This window comes from Octopus bimaculoides, chromosome 1, assembly GCF_046866305.1.
Source record: "Octopus bimaculoides isolate indiv1 chromosome 1, ASM4686630v1, whole genome shotgun sequence".
In the NCBI taxonomy this organism is placed as follows: domain Eukaryota; kingdom Metazoa; phylum Mollusca; class Cephalopoda; order Octopoda; family Octopodidae; genus Octopus; species Octopus bimaculoides.
Window position 1 is genome coordinate 99,269,393 of NC_142928.1, and position 20,392 is coordinate 99,289,784.

The window sequence follows — 20,392 nt, forward strand, 5'->3', positions numbered from 1 at the left end:
TACTTTATTTATCGACCCCGAAAGGATGAAAGGCAAAGTCGACCTCGGCGGAATTTGAACTCAGAATGTAACGGCAGACGAAATACTGCTAAGCATCTCGCCCGGCTCGCTAACGTTTCTGCCAGCTCGCTCGCCATCATTACATGTATATGGTTTACTTATCCTCTGCTTAGTAGCCTGTGGGTCAACCCTTTAGCATTCAGATTATTCTGTCAAATATAAAGCACATTTATTCACATTGCTTTGAATTAATCATGCATTATCTTGAAGCTTCAAAAGTATGATGATGGGATTGTTTGTTTTTAAAACAACATTGTAGGCTAGGTGTGAGAGGCCAGATATAGCCAGTTTGAACATAAAACAAAAAGAATATTTGGGCTGGATATGGTCAGTTTAAATGCCAAAGAGTTAGACATACTAGATATTCAAAACAATTCAAATGAGTACTGAGTGCTACAATGATATTAGTTTCCCAAAACAGTGGCCCACACAAAACAATTTGAATAACAATAACTTGTAATAATAACCACAATGATATAGCTTCATTTCAGATCTACTCCCTTCCAGATTTAACAGATTTTAAAATAATAATGAAAAGAAAAGAGGTGCTTGTGTGTGTGTGTCCACGAGCGCATGTGTGTGCGTGCGTGCACATGCACATATGTGTGTAATTCTTTTTTAGAATTGAATTTCAAAGCACATAAATACTATAAATAAAAGTATGTGAAAATTAGGCTCAAAAACCCTTTTGGATAAAAAAAGTTGAAGGCAGCCCATGGATCATGACCCCACATCTCTGGTATGCATGAAGGGCAGCCTTTGACATTTTCTATCCAAAAGAGTTCTTCAACCCAATTTTTACATGATATTATTTATAGCATTTATGTGCTTCAAGATCTAATTCCCACCAAAATTATTTCATGTTCTCTCAAAAGTTTAGAAAATCTTATAACATGAACAATATATAAATACATACATATATATATATACATATATATATATATATATATATATATATATATATATATATATATATATATATATATATATGTATATAGTAGTAGTAGTAGTAGTAGTAGTAGTAGTAGTAGTAGTAATAGTAGGGCTATCTATCAAAGTAAGAAAAATTTCTCACTGAGGTGCAAGTTTAAGGGTAGGAGGGAGATCGTGTGACAAACATGCCTTTCCAGTAGCACTAGCAGGGTAACAGATGAAGTGAATTTAGTTTCAGCCAAGAATCAAGAGTAGGTTAGAGATTTACCTCTTTCTACACAACATCTATCATAACTATAATAATGGTAGGCTACCTCTAGAGTGGCGGTGTTTGTGTAAAGCAGAGTAAGAAAGAAAGGCAAAAACAAAAAAAAAAGCAATTTAAAGTGAGGAGACATTTTGAAGGGAGACAAATGAGAGCTCACCTGTAACCAGGGAGCTCCAGGGTGGAGGGTGTATTGGTCATAAGCAGAGAGCCATGCATCCAGGTGAAACAGAGATTCATGCAAATCTAAATTTTCCCCTTCGCCTGCCATCATTGCTGCAGCTACTGCTGAAGATAATGTTAGGTTGTTTGCTTTATTTTGTCTTTTGTTGTTAGTTTTTTGTTTCTTTTTTTTTTATGTTTTTTTTTTGTTTTTAAATTTTGGTTTTGTCTTTAAATAAAGGTCTGGCTCTGTAATTGGTTCCTTTCTGTGTTGATTAATGTAACCAGTTGAAAAGTTAAATCACCAAGATGTTCCAGCATGAAATAGGGACAATACCATTTCAATACAACAGAACATGATGGTAATTGAGAGATGAGAAGAAACATTCATTCCAATAATCTTTTTTTTTTCTTTTTCAAAATGTTCTTTAAAATAACATTTCCACATCTGTTCCTGTCATACAGAAACAAAACCAATGATAATGGGGGTTAAAAAAAAAAAAGAATGGAAAAAAAAAAAATGGAAAAAAGGACTCTGTACATGTGGTTCGGTTCAGTGACAAAGTGATTAAATAGCATGACAGTGAAGTTTCAAATGAGAACTGAAGATGTAGCAGTCAATGAGTGTCACAATGAAATATTTACAATAATGCTAACCCTGAGATGGAAATGGATGATCAAGATGAAAATAAATACAGCCAGAAGCTGTAGTTAATGCTAGGGAATAAGTGGTTGTATATCCGGAGGGTTTTCCCCATAACAGTGTTTAGCTTGTGGATTTCTATAGGAATTTTCGTGTTGAACACTCTGAAAAGAAAAAAAAAAAAGAAAAAGAAAATTTAAAGAAATAAATAAATGTTGATATAAAATTGTAATTTTTATTTTTTTAACTCATTTCAGTCATTCGATTGCAGCCATGCTGGAGCACTACCTTAAATGGAATTACAGAAATGTAAACACACCAACATCAGTTGTCAAGCAATGGTGGGGGGTACAACACAGACACAAAGACACACACACACACACACATAAATATGTACATATATATACTGGGTGTGGTGAATAAATTGTCGTCTAAATTACGCAAAAATGAAAATAACACTGACATCTCATTTTAACAGATATATTTACCAAAATTACATTAAAATATCTTGAAATACTAAAGAGTAAATTTATTCAATAAAATCACCATTGGCTTCAACCACAGCCTCCAGACGACTTTGGAATCTCCCTCAACTCTTCTGGATGGTCTCTTTGTTTAAGTTGGTGAATGCTGCCATAATCCTTGCTTTCAGTTCATCTTTGATGTTACAAGGAGTTTTGTTGGTCTCTCACTCAACTGTGCCCTACACATAATAATTCGAGGGGGTTGCAGTCTGGGGACTTAGGTGGCCAGATGTTAGGGGTGGTGTGGTTGCAGAAATTGTCTGACAGCCATGACTGGGTTCTTCTGCTTGTGTGGCATGGTGCAGAATCCTGTTGCCAGACATAGGGTCTTCTAGCAGTCTTCCTCTTGACCCAGTGCAGCACTCTCTCCTCCAGGCACTTGATGTAGGCCTCTGTGTTGAGTCTGAGGCCGTGTTGGAAGATAAATGGAGGCATAACGTCACCATCACTAGTGATCACTCCAAACACCATAATGGTGACTGGATGTTTGATTTTTATCAATCTCAGTACATGTCCTCAGACTAACACCCAAACACTCTGGAATGTTTGTATTGGAGCTTCTGGCATGAATGCCAAGCAGTACAGCATGTCATTTTCAAATTTCTGGCAGTGTGTCATGGTGCTGTTTTTCTCACAGATGGTGCCCAGCTGACCCTACTATACTATGTAGTTGACAAAATCAAAAACAAACAATGCACATTGGTAAAATTAAAAACATAAAATGGCAACAATTTACCCATCACACCCTATATATATATATATATATATATATATATATATATACAATGGGCTTCTTTCAGTGTCTGACTACCAAATCCACTCACGGCTTTGGTTGGCCCAAGGCTATAACAGAAAACACTTGCCCAGGGTGCCATGCAGTGGGACTGAACTCGATTAAAAAGATTTGAAAATATCAATTTTAATCTTTTAATTTTCTAACAGGCCATATAGGCCCAGATATTCTTCTTCTTGTTTTATGTTCAAACTAACCAGATCTGGCCTCTCACACCTACCCTACAATGTCATTCTTAAAATAAAGAATCACTTCATTGAAATCTTGAAATTAAGAGATAAAGCATGATTAATTGAAAACAATGTGAATAAATGAGCATTACATTTGATAGAGTATTCTGAATGCTAAAGGGTTTTATGCTCATTCAGCTAAAGCAGGGTTTCTCAACCATTTTTTATCTATGGACGCCTTTAATTACTGTTTTATTCTGATGGACTCCCATAGCCATTCGATGGTTAAAACTAGTTTTGTAGATACTTTTTCCAAAATTCCTATTTTTGTTTTTCACACATTATCTTATGTAGGCTGAATTATGTAAACTGTTAGAGAATGAAACCTAGCTGTTTCTTGCAATACATACTCATCTTTACTTTACTTTTACTTTTCTTTTACTTGTTTCAGTCATTTGACTGCAGCCATGCTGGAGCACAGCCTGTAGTTGAGCAAATCGACCCCAGGACTTATTCTTTGTAAGCCTAGTACTTATTCTATCGGTCTCTTATTGCCGAACCGCTAAGTTACGGGGACGTGAACACACCAGCATCGGTTGTCAAGCGATGTTGGAGGGACAAGCACAGACACACAAACACACACACACACACACACACACACATATATATATATATATATATATATATATATATATATATATATATATATATATATATATACATACATATATACAAAGGGCTTCTTTCAGTTTCCGTCTACCAAATCCACTCACACGGCTTTGGTCAGCCTGAGGCTATAGTAGAAGACACTTGCCCAAGGTGCCATGCAGTGGGACTGAACCCGGAACCATGTGGTTGGTAAGCAAGCTACTTACCACACAGTCACTCCTGCGCCTATACATACATCTAAAGCAAAATTTTTCAGGGAGCCATTAAAAAAATATTGTGGATCCCCAATTTACTATTTTGTTGTGTGGACCTCCAAATCCCAATCTTATATGGACCCTCAGGGGCCATATGGACCCCAGCTGAGAACCACTGAGTTAAAGTCTACTGAAAATCTAATTGTTTTTTTTTCTGACATCAAGCATGGTTATGCGATTAAGAAACTTGCTTTGCAATCATGTGGTTTCAGGTTCAGTCCTATTGTGTGGCATCTAGAGCAAGTGTCTTCAACTATAGCTCTGGGCCAACTAATGCCTTGTGAACGAATTTGGTAGACAGAAATTGTGTGGAAGCCCATTGTAAATGTGTGTATGTGTGTCCACTTCCACCACTTGACAACCTGTGTTGGTGTGGTTATATCCTCATAACCCAGCAGTTCAGTAAAAGGACTTAAAAAAAAACTAAGTACAAGTATCGATTTGTTTGACTAAACCTGTCGAGGTGGTACCCCAGCATGGTCTCAGTCCAAGGAGAAAGACAAAAAAATTAGTTTGCTTGCTGACTCAGTTGTAGCTGTTGTGTAGCTGAAAGATATCTTATCTGCAGGCTTTATTTAGCATAAAACTGCATGCAACAATATAATTCTGTGTGAATATAACTATTTGTGTCCAGATGACACATAAATGACTACACTTGCACAACAAAACTCAGTACAGCTTATTAATTCTAATGAACAATTTCCTCTACATCAATAAGACTGCATGTTATGCTACTCAACAGAGCAGTTTTCCTTTTATAATAGAATAATTAACTTTGTCCATTGTTTAAATAATATATACAATACTAACTGTAAGAAACCTGATGCGTTTGTGAATAAAACTCATAGACTATTGGCTCATTTAATACTTTCAGAGGGAATTTTTATTGATAATGGCTTCAAATTTTGGCACAAGGCCAGCACTTTTCTGAGGAGCGTGGTCCGTTAATTGCATACTTCAACCACAATGCTCAACTGGTACTTATTTTATCAACTCTGAAAGACAAAGTCAACCTTAGCAGAATTTGAACTCAGAACATAATGAGTCAGAAGAACTGACATTAAGAATTTTTCTATGACATTCTAATGATTCTGTCATCTTGGAATTGTTACTAATAATTATTTCTACTCTAGGCACAAGGCCTTGAAAATTTTTGTGGAAGGGGCTAGTCGATTATATTGACCCCAGTGCATAACTGGTACTTATTTCATCAACCCTGAAAGAATGAAAGGTAAATTCGACCTTGGCGGAATTTGAACACTAAGCATTTCGCCCAGCATGCTGACAATTCCACCAGCTCGCTGCCTTAAAGAATTGTTACTAATAATATAATGTAGTACAGTACTCCTATAGACTGTAGCACTTGTTATTTGGTCCTAAATTAAATTTATGATCAAAAGCATTCCAGTTGTGGTTATTTATTTATTTCTAGAAACTATCTAAGACTAATTATCAAATGTGTCCTCCTCTTGTTAAGGTGATGGCATGTGATTTGTCTGTTAATTTTTTATAGGTCAAACACAGACTCTTCAATTTAATACATTGTATAGTGTATTGGTTTCAGATTTTGGCACAAGGCTGGCAATTTCATGGGAGAAAGTAATTCAATTACATCAACCCTGGTGCTCAACTGGTACTCATTTTATTGACCCTGAAAGGATGAAAGACAAAGACAACCTTGGTAAAATTTGAACTCAGAACATAAAGATAGACTCAATGCTGCTCAGCACTTTTCCCATTGTGCAAATGATTTTGCCAGGTCATTGCCTAGATACATTCTATTGTATACTAGCAGAAATATCCAGCGTTACCTGGATTAAAGAAAATAATGAAATTCCAAAATGCCTTTTAGATCTCTAACATGACACATGGATTATGCAGTTCTCAACAGTAATTAGCTGAGGTACAAACTATTAATGTCAATAACATATTTTGTCCAATGTTCTCACTGTCAAAATTGTTAAAAAAAAGCAGGTAGTTCTTTGTCTTTGCAATCACCTTCAATTGTCAGTACTTATTTGAAACACATTGAACCTGAAAATGCATAAACTTGAGAAGAACCAGCCTGCAGGCACTCCTCTCCTGTTAAAAAGTACATCAACTCCATGCAAAATACATTTAAATGAGCATTCATTATAACGGCATTCCCACATGCATTCTTTTCAAGTTATTTCGATGTTACACTCGCTTGCCCTAAGCCTTATTGCATGCAAATGGAGAAAACGTTCACTGCGTATATATCGATCGCTGTACGCCAGCGTCTAACAGCTTTGGCTTTTTAATGCACAAAAAATTGAAATTATTTTTTTTCTGTGCCTCTGATTAAAATTTTCAAAAAACAAACCCGGCCACGTTACTTGGAAAAAAATAATCTTTATTGTGCTGGTTTTTCGTAAAATTTCATGCATGGGAAAGGCAACAAAATCGCCCCTCCCCACTTTGAATGGGATATTCCTATCTTGAAAAGTAATAATTGATTATCTCGGTAACCATGGGAGTTGGAGGACAATAAAAATCTCCTGAACATGAGCAGACCACTCTGTGCTGCATTTCACGCGATTCCACTGCACCATTCTCGAGTGAATCTGCCGACACTCAATCAATCAATCAATCAATCAAGCAATCAAAAACACTGCAATTTATAGTATAGATTACTAATACAATAGTGACACTCAAAACTAAGCAGTGTGTAATATGCTGTGATGGTATTCTACACCAGCCAACAAATGCTACATCTGTCACGTGGTCATTTCATTCATTCATTTATTTTTATGTTTTATCATACTAGTGTTTTGATCTTAGATTATAATTCCATTCATATCTAGGAAGCTTTACAGAAATATTAAACCAATCCCAGTATCTGAGTGGTTGCATCATTTTATTTACCTTCTCTTTCTGTCTCTTCATGTGCCATGCCTATAAGCATCAGTGATTATTTATCTCCTTACCAAACTCTGAAGATTTAGGATTTTTCTTAGGAAATATACAGCAGTGGTTTCTCATTGCTTTTGCTGATTTGTTTACATTTTATTTTACTAGTGTCCTGCTCTCCCAGCTTACCCTTGAAGCATAGGATCTATTTTAACTCTTAAGAAAGCTGGGAGATGGGGTGGAATGGTTCACATGACATCAGTTATGTTAGATGTGTCCCATATGTCCACATCCTGGTGGACACATGTAGCATATGTCTATGGGCCAGTTCTTCCTTGAGACCTTTAAAATGAACTTATTGTATACAGTGCTCAGGTGCACTACAACTCATCATAAAACGTAACCAAAACTGTATGAACAGTATATAGAATACACACAGGAAGTGAACAGTGAATAAGTCTACCAAAAAAAAAAGGGGGGGGGTACATCAGATGTACATCTATCTTAGCCACAGGACCATCTGTGTGCCCTTGATAAGTACTACTTACTATCCTGGACCCGAGAGTTGCAATGACTAAGGAAAAACTCCCTACCCACCCAAAACTAACTCTTGAACTCCCAAGCTGGAACCTTACCACTGGATGCAGTTTACTGTCTTACTCAGAAAATAAACCACCCTGCAAAGATGAAAGGCAAACTTGACATCAGCAGGACTTGAATTCAGAATGGTCTTCTATTATAGCCTTGGGCTAACCAATGTCTTGTGAGGGAATTTGGTAGAGAAAAACTGTGGAAGCCCATCCTCTGTGTGTGAGTGTGTGTGTGTGTGTGTGTGTGTGTGTGTGTGTGTGTGTGTTTGTCTCCTACCATTTGACTACCATTTGACAACTGCTAAGTCATCTCCATGACTTAGCAGTTTAGCAACAGGATAAATTCCAGACTTAAAAAAGAAAAAAAACAAGTAATGGGATTGATTTGTTTGACTAAACCTTCAAGGCAATGCCCCAGTATGGCCACAGCCCAGTGACTGAAATAAGTAAAAGATTAAAAACAAAAAATAGCACTCTGATGATTTTGCCACTCTATGGCCTACATCAATGAGAAGTTTACCTGTGAGGAAGTACGACACTTCATGAGACATAACTCGTAATGGTCCTTCAGAGATGAAAATAACTGACTGTATGTGTTAATTGGTTGCTTCAGGATCTTCTTTAGGATTTGTTGCTGAAACAAAGAACAAAGAAGACAGGTATAGAAGATGAAGCTAATTAAAAAAAACAAAAAACAACTGACTGGCATGCCCCAAACCAATCCAAGCTTTGTGAATGGATTTGGTAGACTGAAACTGAAAGTAGCTCATTACATGTGTGTGTGTGTGTGTGTCTAGTAATTGTGCTTGTCCCCATCATACTTAGTTCGTTTTTGTTGCTGAAACAAAGACAAAAAAAGAAAACATCTATAGAAGCTGAAACTAAAGGCAGCGAGCTGGCAGAAACGTTAGCATTCTGGGCGAAATGCTTAGTGGTATTTTATCTGTAATTACGTTCTGAGTTCAAATTCCGCTGAGGTCGACTTAGCCTTTCATCCTTTTGGGGTCGATAAATTAAGTACCAGTTGCCCTCTGGGGGGGTTGATGTAATCGACTTAATTCCTTTGTCTGTCCTTGTTTGTCCCCTCTATGTTTAGCCCCTTGTGGGCAGTAAAGAAATAAGAAGCTGAAACTAATTGAAAGAAACAACTGACAGGCGTGCCTCTGACTGATCCAAGCTTTGTGAGTGGATTTGGTAGAGAGAAACTGAAAGAAGTTAGTTACATATATGTATATGTGTGTGCATGTGTCTGATTTTTTCTTGACCCCACCACCACTTGGCTTGTTTATGTCCTCATAACTTAACAGTTCAGCAAAAAGAAATCAATAGAATAAGCGGCCCATAGACTAAGCTTTATAAAAATATGTACTTGGGTCAATTTGTTCGACTAACTCCTTCAAAGTAGTACCCTAACATGGCTGCAGTCTTATGACTGAAAGAAGTGAAAGGTAAAATATTGATCATGTTCTCAGTGAATATTCAAGCAACTTGGCAAACTATTCCAGCAGCAACAAGGTATGACCCTTTATATTAACCCTTTTTTGATACCAACTCGCCTGAGACTGCCCCAGGATCTATGACAAAAACTTTATTATTTGGTCTAAATTATAATCTTCCCTCAAAATTTTATACTAATTTGTCCCAGACCTCAGCTTAATAATCATCATCATTTGACATCTGCTTTCCATGCTGGCATGGGTTAGATGGTTGGACTGGAACTGGTAAGCTGGAGAGCTACACCAGGTTCCAGTCTGATTTGGCATGGCTTCTATGGCTGGATGCCCTTCCAAATGCCAACCACTCCAAGAGTATAATGGGTACTTCTTATATGCCACTGGCATGGGTGCCCTTTGCAGGACACTGGCAACAGCCACAACAATGATTTCATAGGTGCCATTTACATGACACTGGCAATGGCCATGACTACGATTTCACTTGGCTCGACGAGTTTTATAAAGCACAGCAAATCGCTGATGGTCTCAATCACTTGTCATCACCTCCGTGAAGCCCAACATTCAAAGATCATGCTACCAGCAATGGCCATGATTATGATTTCACAGGTGCCATTTACATGATACCGACAACAGCATTGACATGATACCGACAACAGCATTGACATGATACCGACAACAGCCTTGATTACGATTTCTCTTGGCTTGACAGGTCTTCCCAAGCACATCGTATCATCAAAATTCTCAGTCACTAAATTCTTCATTATTTTAAAATTTAATTGAAACAATGACAGTACCTGTTGATAGAAATATGGTAACAAAATGGTTAAAGTTTAAGTTAGGTCTGTCATGAGCCCTAGGACTAATAAGGTTAAAGCTTCAGCCTGTTTCAATGGCATATAAGTGATTGACACTGCAACACTCTTCCACTAAATAGGACACCAGTCCATCACACCTTCACACCTTTGGCTGGGACTTGTTTACAGCTAAGTGGACTGAAGCAACATGACCCACCTACATTTGGAGAGTGACTGCTGCTGTTAACATAACGCTAAGGAATTTGAATGGGTTAATGGAACCTGTATAACTAGACATTTCTCAGACTGTTTTTCTTCTGAAGATGGGCCTTTGTGCTTGAAATATAAAAGTTTTGTGAAACTTTCTGCATTGTCTGAAGCTTTCCCACTTACCTTTTTTTCCCTTCTTTGATAATACAATGCTTCTAGTGGACTACAATGCTCTTATGAAATAAAGTATTTTGCTCAATGCACACCTGGCCTGGGAATTGAAACCATGATTTCATGATCAAAAGTGCAACGAACTAACCACTAGGTTATGTGCAGCTATGTGCATTCACCTAATGTTAAGTACAATGAATTAAATAGAATTGAGTGTGTATCTGTGTGAAGACTGAGCCTCCCAATCATTTATCAGAATTCAGCATGTTAAATAACCAGATATCAAGTTCCTAAAGATAAATGCTGATTGGTTTAGCTGAACTGACACACCACTCACAAACGCAGTACACATAAGCAGTACACACACACAAACACACACATGCATACATACATAGAAAGGGGATACAAAACAAAGTGGGTGTGGCAACGAGAAAGAAAGAAAGTGATAAAGTGTCTGTGTAAGAAAAGTGCATGGGAGAGTGATGGTGTGTGTGTAAGAAAGGTAAAGTTAATATATAGAGGTGTAAGATAATGTGTGCATGTGTGTGTGTGTGTGTGTGTGTGTGTGTGTAATAGTGATTGTGTCTGTGTTTGTGTAAAAGTGACAGTGTGTGCATAAGACTAGTAGTGTATATATTTAAGAATAACTGCATGTGCATATAAGTGTCATAATGTTTGTAGAAGCAATAGTGTATGTGTAAGAATGATTGTGTAAGAGTGTTAGTGTATGCATGTGTAAGAGTGATAATGTCTGCGTAAGAATAATAGAGTGTCTGTGTCTTCATGTATGCATGTGTGTGTGTGTGCATGTGCAAATATGTATGTAAGAGTGATAGAGTAAATGTGCAAGTGTGTATGAGAGAAAAATGCATATGTATATAGGTGTGCATGTAGGGGTTAAAAGAAGCAAAGAGAGAGAGAGAGAGAGAAAGGGAGATGGATGAGTGCATCAAATTAAAATATTTTACCTTGTCAGGATGCAAACAGCAGGAAACACAGTACTCATAGATGACACAGCAGTGGTTCTCCTGGCAACTGTTACAGTTATAGCGACTGGTTTGCGGCACAGAGGCATCACAGCAGCCACCAGTCAAGATAGCTGACCGCTCGCATACATAACCTGGCAAAACGGAATACATAACTTTGCTATCAAAACAGGTTAACAGAGGAAATTCATGGATTGGGAGGTGGAGCAGTGAATGTGGTAGTGTGTTGAAGTTGATGTAATTAACTAACACCACTCTTTTTAAAATTGCCAGCCTTGAGCCTAAATTTGAAACATTATTATTGTTACTCTTTTAACTCAGATTTTGTTGGAATTCCTGAAGTCTTTTTATTATCATTCTTGAGTGAGAGAGCAGTGCATGCCATCAGAGTGACACTGAGGTACAAATATATGAAGCCCAATATACCCATCATGACTACACTAGGTATATGCATCCCAACCATATGTGCGCAACATGGTAAGCTCATATCAGGATAAACAGTGTATGACCTTGCTGGTGAGGCCCAGTTAGAATTTTCTTCAGGTCAAGTAGCCCATCCCACTCAAAATGTCCCTGAATAGGGTTTAAAATGCTCATGTTTTCAGAGGTGAATTATTCAAACCCCAAAGAATTCCTCTCGTCACATGGCTATGATGCTCCCCCACTAATCCTGCTCATGATCAGAGATGCACATATCATCAGTCACTAAGGGACATGTTCAATTGGATAAGGTCAAGCAACTGACAAGCAAATCTGTGGTATTAAGCAGAATATTTGCTGTAGCCTATTTTTTATACCAGAACAAAACATATTCATAATAACAATTCCAATCATTTAGATCAGAAACCATGAGAGCCACTGCCTGGTGCTGTATCAGAGCATATTAATATTATTATTACTATTATTATTATTATTATTATTATTATTATTATTATTATTGAGGCAGTGAGCTGACAGAATCGTTAGCACATCAGGCAAAATGCTTAGCAGCATTTTGCCCGTCACTACATTCTGAGTTCAAATTCCACCAAGGTCGACTTTGTCTTTTATCCTTTCAGGGTCGATAAATTAAGTACCAATGAAAAACTGAGGTTGATGTAATCAAATAACCCCTCCCCCAAAATTTCAGGCCTAGTGCCTTTAGTAGTCACCTTAACTGACCATGGATCAAATTGGGCAAGCAACATCAATTATAGAGCACATGTGATTTACTTTGTCCACCACCAATAAGTCTGGTTTGTTATGCTCAAGCAACTGGTCTGTTTGAATCGAGAATTATTATTATCATCAGCATTATTATTATTACTACTACTACTACTACTACTACTACTACTACTATTATTATTATTATTATTATTATTATTAAGAAGGCAGTGAGCTGGCAGAATTGTTAGCACACCAGGCAAAACGATTAGTGATATTTCTCCTGACTTTACGTTCTGAGTTCAAATTCTGCCAAGGTCAACTTTGCCTTTCATCTTTTCATAGTCAATAAATTAAGTATCAGTGAAACACTGGGGTCGATGTAATCGACTAGACCCCCTCCCCACCAAATTTCAGGCCTTGTGCCTTTAGTAGAAAGGATTATTATTATTATTCGTTTTGAGTTCAAATTCTGTCGAGGTTGGCTTTGCCTTTCATCCTCTTGAAGTCGATAAAATAAGTACTAGTTGAATACTGGGGTTGATATAGCCGACTTATCTCCTCCTCCGAAATTGCTGGCCTTGTGCCAAAATTTGAAACCATTATTATTATTAAAGAGGCCAGCTGGCAGAATCATTAACGTGCCGGACAAATTGCTTAGTGGCATTTCTTCCAGCGCTTTACATTCTGGGTTCAAATGCTGCCAAGGTCGACTTTGCCTTTCATTCTTTCGGGGTCAATAAAATAAGTACCAGCTGAGCATTGGGGTCAATGTAATTGATTAACCTCATCTCCCCCCAAATTACTGGCCTTGTGCCAAAATTTGAAACAACTATTATTACTGTTAGTGACTATTTTATCTTGCAGTGATCAACTATAAATGTAGTGGTGGTGGTGGTGGTGGTGGTGGTGGGTATGATGATGATGGTAGATTAAAAAGACAACATTTGATGTGGTAGGGCAGTTTATATTACACAACACATAGAGTCAAGGGGTGGACTGGTCATATTCAGACAAACCAATTCTTCTGGGTTATAATATATGTATGTACTATAAACATAGACATATGTAAATTAGGTCACAAACAGTTAATAATTGGGAACACTCTCGGTTACAATCTTGACTACGCCCATGCTCTGTAATTTCCTACATCACCATATGCTGCCCTGTAGTAAATATGAGATTGTAAATACCTACCTCTGTCATCTGCTATTATTTGTATTCCTTGAATGGAATTCCGACATTTCAGCACCTTAGTTCCATTCTCATCGTCACCAATGTTTGGTTGCCATTGAAATGGTTGACGAAGGAGCGTGTGTTTCACTTCATATTCGTCAGTCAGCCAACCTTTGTCCTCCTGAAATCAATTAACAATGTCAATTATAGAAACTAATAATGTATTAAATTATATATTGTTGTATTTCAGGATGGTCATTTTTTTTTGCGGGGGGGGGGGGGCCCAAATAAACACAAGCATCAATTATATATTTGTTCTTCACTCGTTTATTACTGTTCTTATTTTAACTTATGTCCATTGTCTTGGAATCTTTCATCACACATCTGTGGCCTCTTCAGCAACCCTTTCTGTCTTTGTGTGTGCTCCTGCTCCACTTAGCCCAATCTGTTCTTCTATGGTGTGTATCCTTATATGCGCATGCATTTGTGTCTGTATTTATGTGCATGTGTGTGTGTGTGTGCACATGCATGTGCATACACGTGTCTAAATTATATATATATATTATATCATACATAAATATAAATTATATATATTCTTTTATTCTTTTACTTGTTTTGGTTATTTGACATGCTGGAATATTGACTTAAAGGGTTTTTTTAGTCAAAGAAATTGACCTCAGGACTTATTCTTTGTAAGCCTAGTACTTATTCCATCGGTCTCTTTGTCAAACCGCTAAGCTACAGGGACATAAACACACCAACATTGGTTGTCAAGCAATTGACACAAACATTGACACAAAAACACACACACATAACTATATACATATATATGACCGGACTTCTTTCAGTTTCTGTCTACCAAATCCACTCAAAAGGCCTTGGTCAGCCTGAAGCCTTAGTTGAAGACACTTGCCTAAGGTACCACACAATGGGACTGAACCTGGAACCATGCGTTGGGAAGCAAGCTTCTTACCACACAGCCAGTCCATGACAGATATATGTATATATATATATATATATATAAATATACATACACATGACAGGCTTCTTTCAGTTTCTATCAGCCAAATTCACTCACAGGGCTTTGGTGAACCCAAGGTTATAGTGGAAGACACCTACCACACTAAACCCAGAACCATGTGGTTGAGAAGCAAACTTCTTACCACACAACCACGCCTATGCCTATTAAATTATAAATAAATCTAAAATAAATTTTTTTACTTAATAATATATCAATACTATTATTACACAGATATTGAATTCATAATTATTTTATGTAAACCATTAAAAAATTAAACTTACTTCACAACTTCTCTCTCTATCTATCAATCTATCCATCTATCCATCTATCTATCTTCTCCACCCTCTATTCTTCACTCACTATTCCTGGGAGGGTTGTTGGAGTAGAGACCCCAGACACTTCTTCCACAGGGTCCTATTATTAGGCTTTCTCAAATATGACCAACTGAGACTATGGGTATCCAACCATTTCATTCTTGGACTACACTTAGGTGTCCTACAACAACTTTAATCCTTTTGATACCAACTGCCCTTTGTTTTATGAAACAAATTTCCCTGTTTTAACCCTTTAGCATTTAAACTGGCCATATCCAGCCAAAATATTATTCCTGTTTTATGTTCAAACAGGCCAGATATAGCCTCTCACACCTACCCTCCAATGTCAGTCTAAAAAATATAGTCACATAATCAAAATCTTGAGGCTACAAGAAAATGCAGGAAAAATTCAAAACGGGGGTAGTAGAGAAAACTGCCTATGGAGCAGAGACTGGAGTATCTGTTAGTGATTGAATGCTAATCAGTCAAGTGCCTGCCCACCAATCCCTCAAAAATCCTAGTTATGGCATGCATAACAAACTAAACTATTACCATAACTATCATTATTTAAAACCCTACATTAATATGGTTGTTGTTGTTGTTCAATAGTCCTGTTCATTGCTGTGTCATTGCAGTTGTTTCCTGTTGCAGCAACTCGTGTCTGAAAACCCAGTTTCATCTTTCACTTAGAAACTATTTCATTGTTCTACTGCTGCTGCTGCTGTTGTTGTTGTTGTTGTTGCTTGTAGCACGCCATACTTGCTACTGTATAGGCTGAGACAAGCATAGATTCTGTGGAATTTAAATGGACTTTCTGCCAGTTTCAACAATAAATAATATCCCAGTTGTTTGATCAACAGAGTGACCTGTTCATTGAATTGCAGTATAAACAACTAAACATCTATGGACATGTATACTTTCAACATAATCCTCACCACCATCATTATTTAACATCCACCTTCCATGCTGACAGGGTTTAGATAGTTTGACAGGAGCTACTGAACCAGAAGACTGCAAAAAGCTCAACTGTCTGTTCTGGCATGGTTTCTATGGATGGAAGTCTTCCTAATGCCAACCACTCTACAAAGTGAGTGCTTTTAACACTAGCACCAGTGAGGTCACCAAGTGCCTTGCAAGGCAAAACCCCTTAACTAAGAAGGAGTAGTATTGAGGGAGATGGCTTTGTGCCAGGTAACAAAAAGTATGGTAGAGGGACAGAAATGGGTGTCTTTCTCCAGAGGAGATAAGTGGCTACACCTGTTGAAAAAGAGATTAGGGAGAGAGAAGGGGAGAGAGAGAGGGGGGAGAGAGAGAAGACAGTGGTGACAATGTGTTGGGCATATCCTCAAATTGCAGAGAGGTGCATATAAGTGAAGTGGTGCAGATGATAGGAAGGGGTGATTGGGCAGGTAAGTTCATAAGAGTGTGAAAGGAAAGAAGGGATGGAGGGGAGGTGAATGTAGTGAGTGAACATAAGTGGAGGGAGTGGGTGTAGGGATATGTTGTGGGGAATTGATTTGTCAGGGACAAATTGCGTGCAAGGACATAGACATACACAACATGCCTTTAGGGCCTCATTTTTACTGAGATGAATGGGTTTTCTCAAGCACAGTCCTCATCACGGTCCTTTGTCATCACCTCTGTGAAGCTCAACATGTTATTTTATATGTCAAAGTTGACCCCTTTAAATTACTGATACAGCTCATCTAACAGGCTGCCACAGTTTTCATCTATCCAATTTCATTCACAAAGTTTGGGTTGATGGGTTGGCCTGAAGCTATGGTAGAAGACACTAGTCTAAAATGTCAAAAACAGGGACCAAACTCCAGCCCCCATGGTTGCAAAGGAAACTTCTTCACCTCTTGACCATGCCTATTATTATACTACACAAATGCAGTATAATAGTGTTGACATATTATGTGGCTATCAAGGTATAGTCCTAAACAAAATAAGCAAACTTTGCAGGGTACATGACAGAGTCCATGACAATTTAGATTTATGAGAGTCACTCTAAACTGTCACTCAGCCTGCCAGAAACAGCAGCCAAATTCTTCTCAAAACATACCCTGCCATCATAAAAATGAATATATTGTATTATGCAGCACTGGAGTTACCTGCACAAAGGAAAAAGGCAAGACAGTCATGACTGGAATGTCTTGTTGATCATAGGCCTATTCAATCAAGGATAACATGGGGCTTAACAATAACAACTGAAGAAAGTTGTTGACAATCTAGCACAGAATATGAGACAGTGAAATGTTTGACACCAAAGTTGTTTTGATTACATATACTTTTGTTAACTTTGGGTCAGATGAGACATATATATATATATTGTGATTTGAGAATGGTTTTAGAAGTATTATGAATATTAAGTAGGTGAGTTAGTTGTTGAGGATACAAAAGTTAGAACATAATAGTAAAATGAATTGTAATCTTTGTTAGTCTAAGTGGTTTTTCAGGTGTAATATCTTTTTTCTGTGGGTGTGGTGTATATAAACACATGTTTTGGCATTGTATTGCCTCGTAGACAAGACAAATTGTAATGAATAATTAAAATATATACATATTACAACTATTTTGGCTACAAAATAATAGCTGTAGTTTTGAACAGGTCTGAAGTTGCAGACCCACCCAATATTATGCATGTTAGTAGTAAGAACACAGGATAGGATAAGATAGGATAAGAAAGAAAATGGAATAGAACACATGTACACTGGTTAAATTGCTAATAGAGGTTACATGAGATTGAAGTAACCTCAGAGTAACTTGAAATTAAGTAGTTAGGTCAAAGTTTAGAAAATTAGACATCAGATTGCATAGTTTAGGAAAGGTACATATTCCTCTCTGAATGTTTAAACAAATTTGGTAGGGTTAAATAGACACAATCCTTAAAATATCCACTCTCTAGTAACTGGGAGAAACTGAACATCATAAATCAATAATTTAGGACATAATTTACTAATATAAGACATTAGGTTTTCTTATATCCTGAGACCAAATAACAACAGATAAAAGACAAGACATTGTGATAGTTGTAAAGTTTATGCCTCCCCTACAGTTTTATTTATAACAGGTTTAACTAAGCTGCAGGCATGGCGTGTGATTAAGAAGTTTGCTTCTCAACCACATGGGTTTGAGTTCAGTCCTACTGCATATCTCGGGCAAGCGTTTTCTACTAAAACCCCAAGCCAACCAAAGCTTTGTGAGTGGATTTGGCAGAGAGAAATTGAAAGAAATTTATCATATTATCATCATCATCATTTAACATTTGCTTTCCATGCTGGCATGGGTCGGACAGTTTGACATGGATCTGGCTAGCAAGGAACTGCCCAGACTCCAATTATCTGTTGTGGCATGGTTTCTACAACTGAATGCTCTTCCAAACACCAACCATTTAACAAAGTATGATGGGTGCTTTTTACATGTCACTGGCACAGGTCCATTTACACAGCACTGGCACAGGGGGCTTTTTATGTGGCACTGGCACCTGAAACAACAAGCCTGCATGTGTGGAAGACAGCAGTTTTACTTGGCATACACACACACACACACACACGCACATATATATATATTCTTTCCCCCACCAAAACTATCTATACTGATCCTGATTACTAACTAAATATAAACACTTCATCCAAATGTTAGATTTGTATTATTTAATTTCTGTCTGACAAATTTCTAATAGGAAATTCCTTACATATCTATCAAACATGTAAAACTTTGTAATTCCTATTAGTAGATAAAACACATGTAATGGTGAATAAATAATATGGACAAATTTCCAATTTTCTGATTTGTTATATATTTTTGCGTGTGTGCATGCGTGTGTGTGTGGGAGAGGGTGGGCGTGTTTGGGTAAGTATGTGTGAATTTGTGTCTCCTTGTCTTGACACCATGTAATAATTGTAAATGAGTATCACTGTCAGTCATTTCCAATATTCTTCTAAAACATGTTTGGCCATAGGGAAATATTTGCCTTGCTGAGAAAACAGGTAAGGGTTAGCAACAGGAAGGGCATCCAGCTGCAGAAAATTTGACCCATGCAAGCATGGAAAAGTGGACATTAACCCTTTCAGCACTGTATTTCTGTTGAAAAACATTGCCTTTGTTTCATTTAATTTTGAAAATAATGAAGAAATTAGAAAAGTAACTTTGTCATTACTAAGCTGGTGTTTGGAACATAAATTAACAGAGTCTTAATGGGTTTTAAATTAGATCATTTTAAAACAGCAAGTTTGTATCACAGAATCAGAGGTGGCCACAGGGAGTTTGGTATCAAAAGGGTTAATTGATGATGGTGATGATAATGACTAAAATTAGTTCAGAGCAAATGTAAGTAGATTAGACAAAAGTTGTCAGGGAAAGGGGAGTTAAGAGTAGAAAAATGAAGAGTGGTAACTACCAACCTAAGTGATTAAAAGGGAGATTTTACAACCAAGTAATTAAGCAATACAACAAAACTTGCCTTGACTTGCACATAAAAATCAGTTATTTCTTTTATATGTTTCAGCTCAAAGGCTGTGGTCATAGTGAAACACCTTCATGTGGAGAAAACCTGAATATGTGGGAAAGAATGAATGGACAAAGAGAGATATGTTGTTAAGGTAAACACATTGTCAGCGCAATGAATTAGCATGGGGTCTCTAGATCTAGGACAATGGAGGATATCTGAAGCATGACCTGCTAAACTAATACCACATGCTACCATCATAAATCATGTATAAAACACAGTATTTTTTGTTCTAGTTATTTAATATTTGCAATATGTTTTGTTTATGTGTGAATGTGTTTGTACAAATAGAACAGTACTGTGACAATCATACGTCCCCCATTTGTTTTTTTCAAAGGTATGGCTATGTGGTAAAAAGTTTGCTTCCCAACCACATGGTTCTAGATTCAGTCCAACTGTATGCCACTTTTGGCAACTGTCTTCTACTACAGCCCCAGGCAAACCAAAACCTGTGTGGTAAGAAGCTTGCTTCTCAACCACATAGTTCCAATTTCAATCCCACTGCGTGACACCTTGGGCAAGTGTCTTTTACTAAAACCTCGGGCTGACCAAAGCCTTGTGAGTGGATTTGGCAAGTGGAAATTGAAAGAAACCTGTTGAATGTGTGTGTGTTTATCTGTGAATGTGTGTCTTTGTATCTGTTTGTCCCCCCACCATTGCTTGACAACCAGTGTCGGTG

General features: G+C 37.3%; 2 protein-coding genes across 5 annotated transcripts in view; both read right to left on the bottom strand.

Moving 5' to 3' along the window:
* Positions 1-1,552, bottom strand: part of LOC106876175 (uncharacterized) — a 130,147-nt gene extending 128,595 nt beyond the window's left edge. For all 4 annotated transcript variants that reach the window (XR_016242472.1, XM_089354558.1, XM_089354555.1 and 1 more), the window contains exon 1: positions 1,419-1,552. Coding sequence is in view for 3 of the 4 variants with exons in the window: in XM_089354558.1 (XP_089210684.1) it covers positions 1,419-1,532 (114 nt within the window). In the remaining variant the exon portion in view is untranslated. The remainder of the gene's footprint in view (positions 1-1,418) is intronic.
* A 390-nt stretch (positions 1,553-1,942) lies between these two features.
* Positions 1,943-20,392, bottom strand: part of LOC106876174 (SREBP regulating gene protein) — a 36,742-nt gene continuing 18,292 nt past the window's right edge. The window contains exons 2-5 of the mRNA XM_089354600.1: positions 13,890-14,049; positions 11,532-11,683; positions 8,455-8,568; positions 1,943-2,227 (exon numbers count right to left, since the gene is read on the bottom strand). Of these exons, the coding sequence (XP_089210726.1) occupies positions 2,138-2,227; positions 8,455-8,568; positions 11,532-11,683; positions 13,890-14,049 (516 nt within the window). The 3' untranslated portion in view covers positions 1,943-2,137. The remainder of the gene's footprint in view (positions 2,228-8,454; positions 8,569-11,531; positions 11,684-13,889; positions 14,050-20,392) is intronic.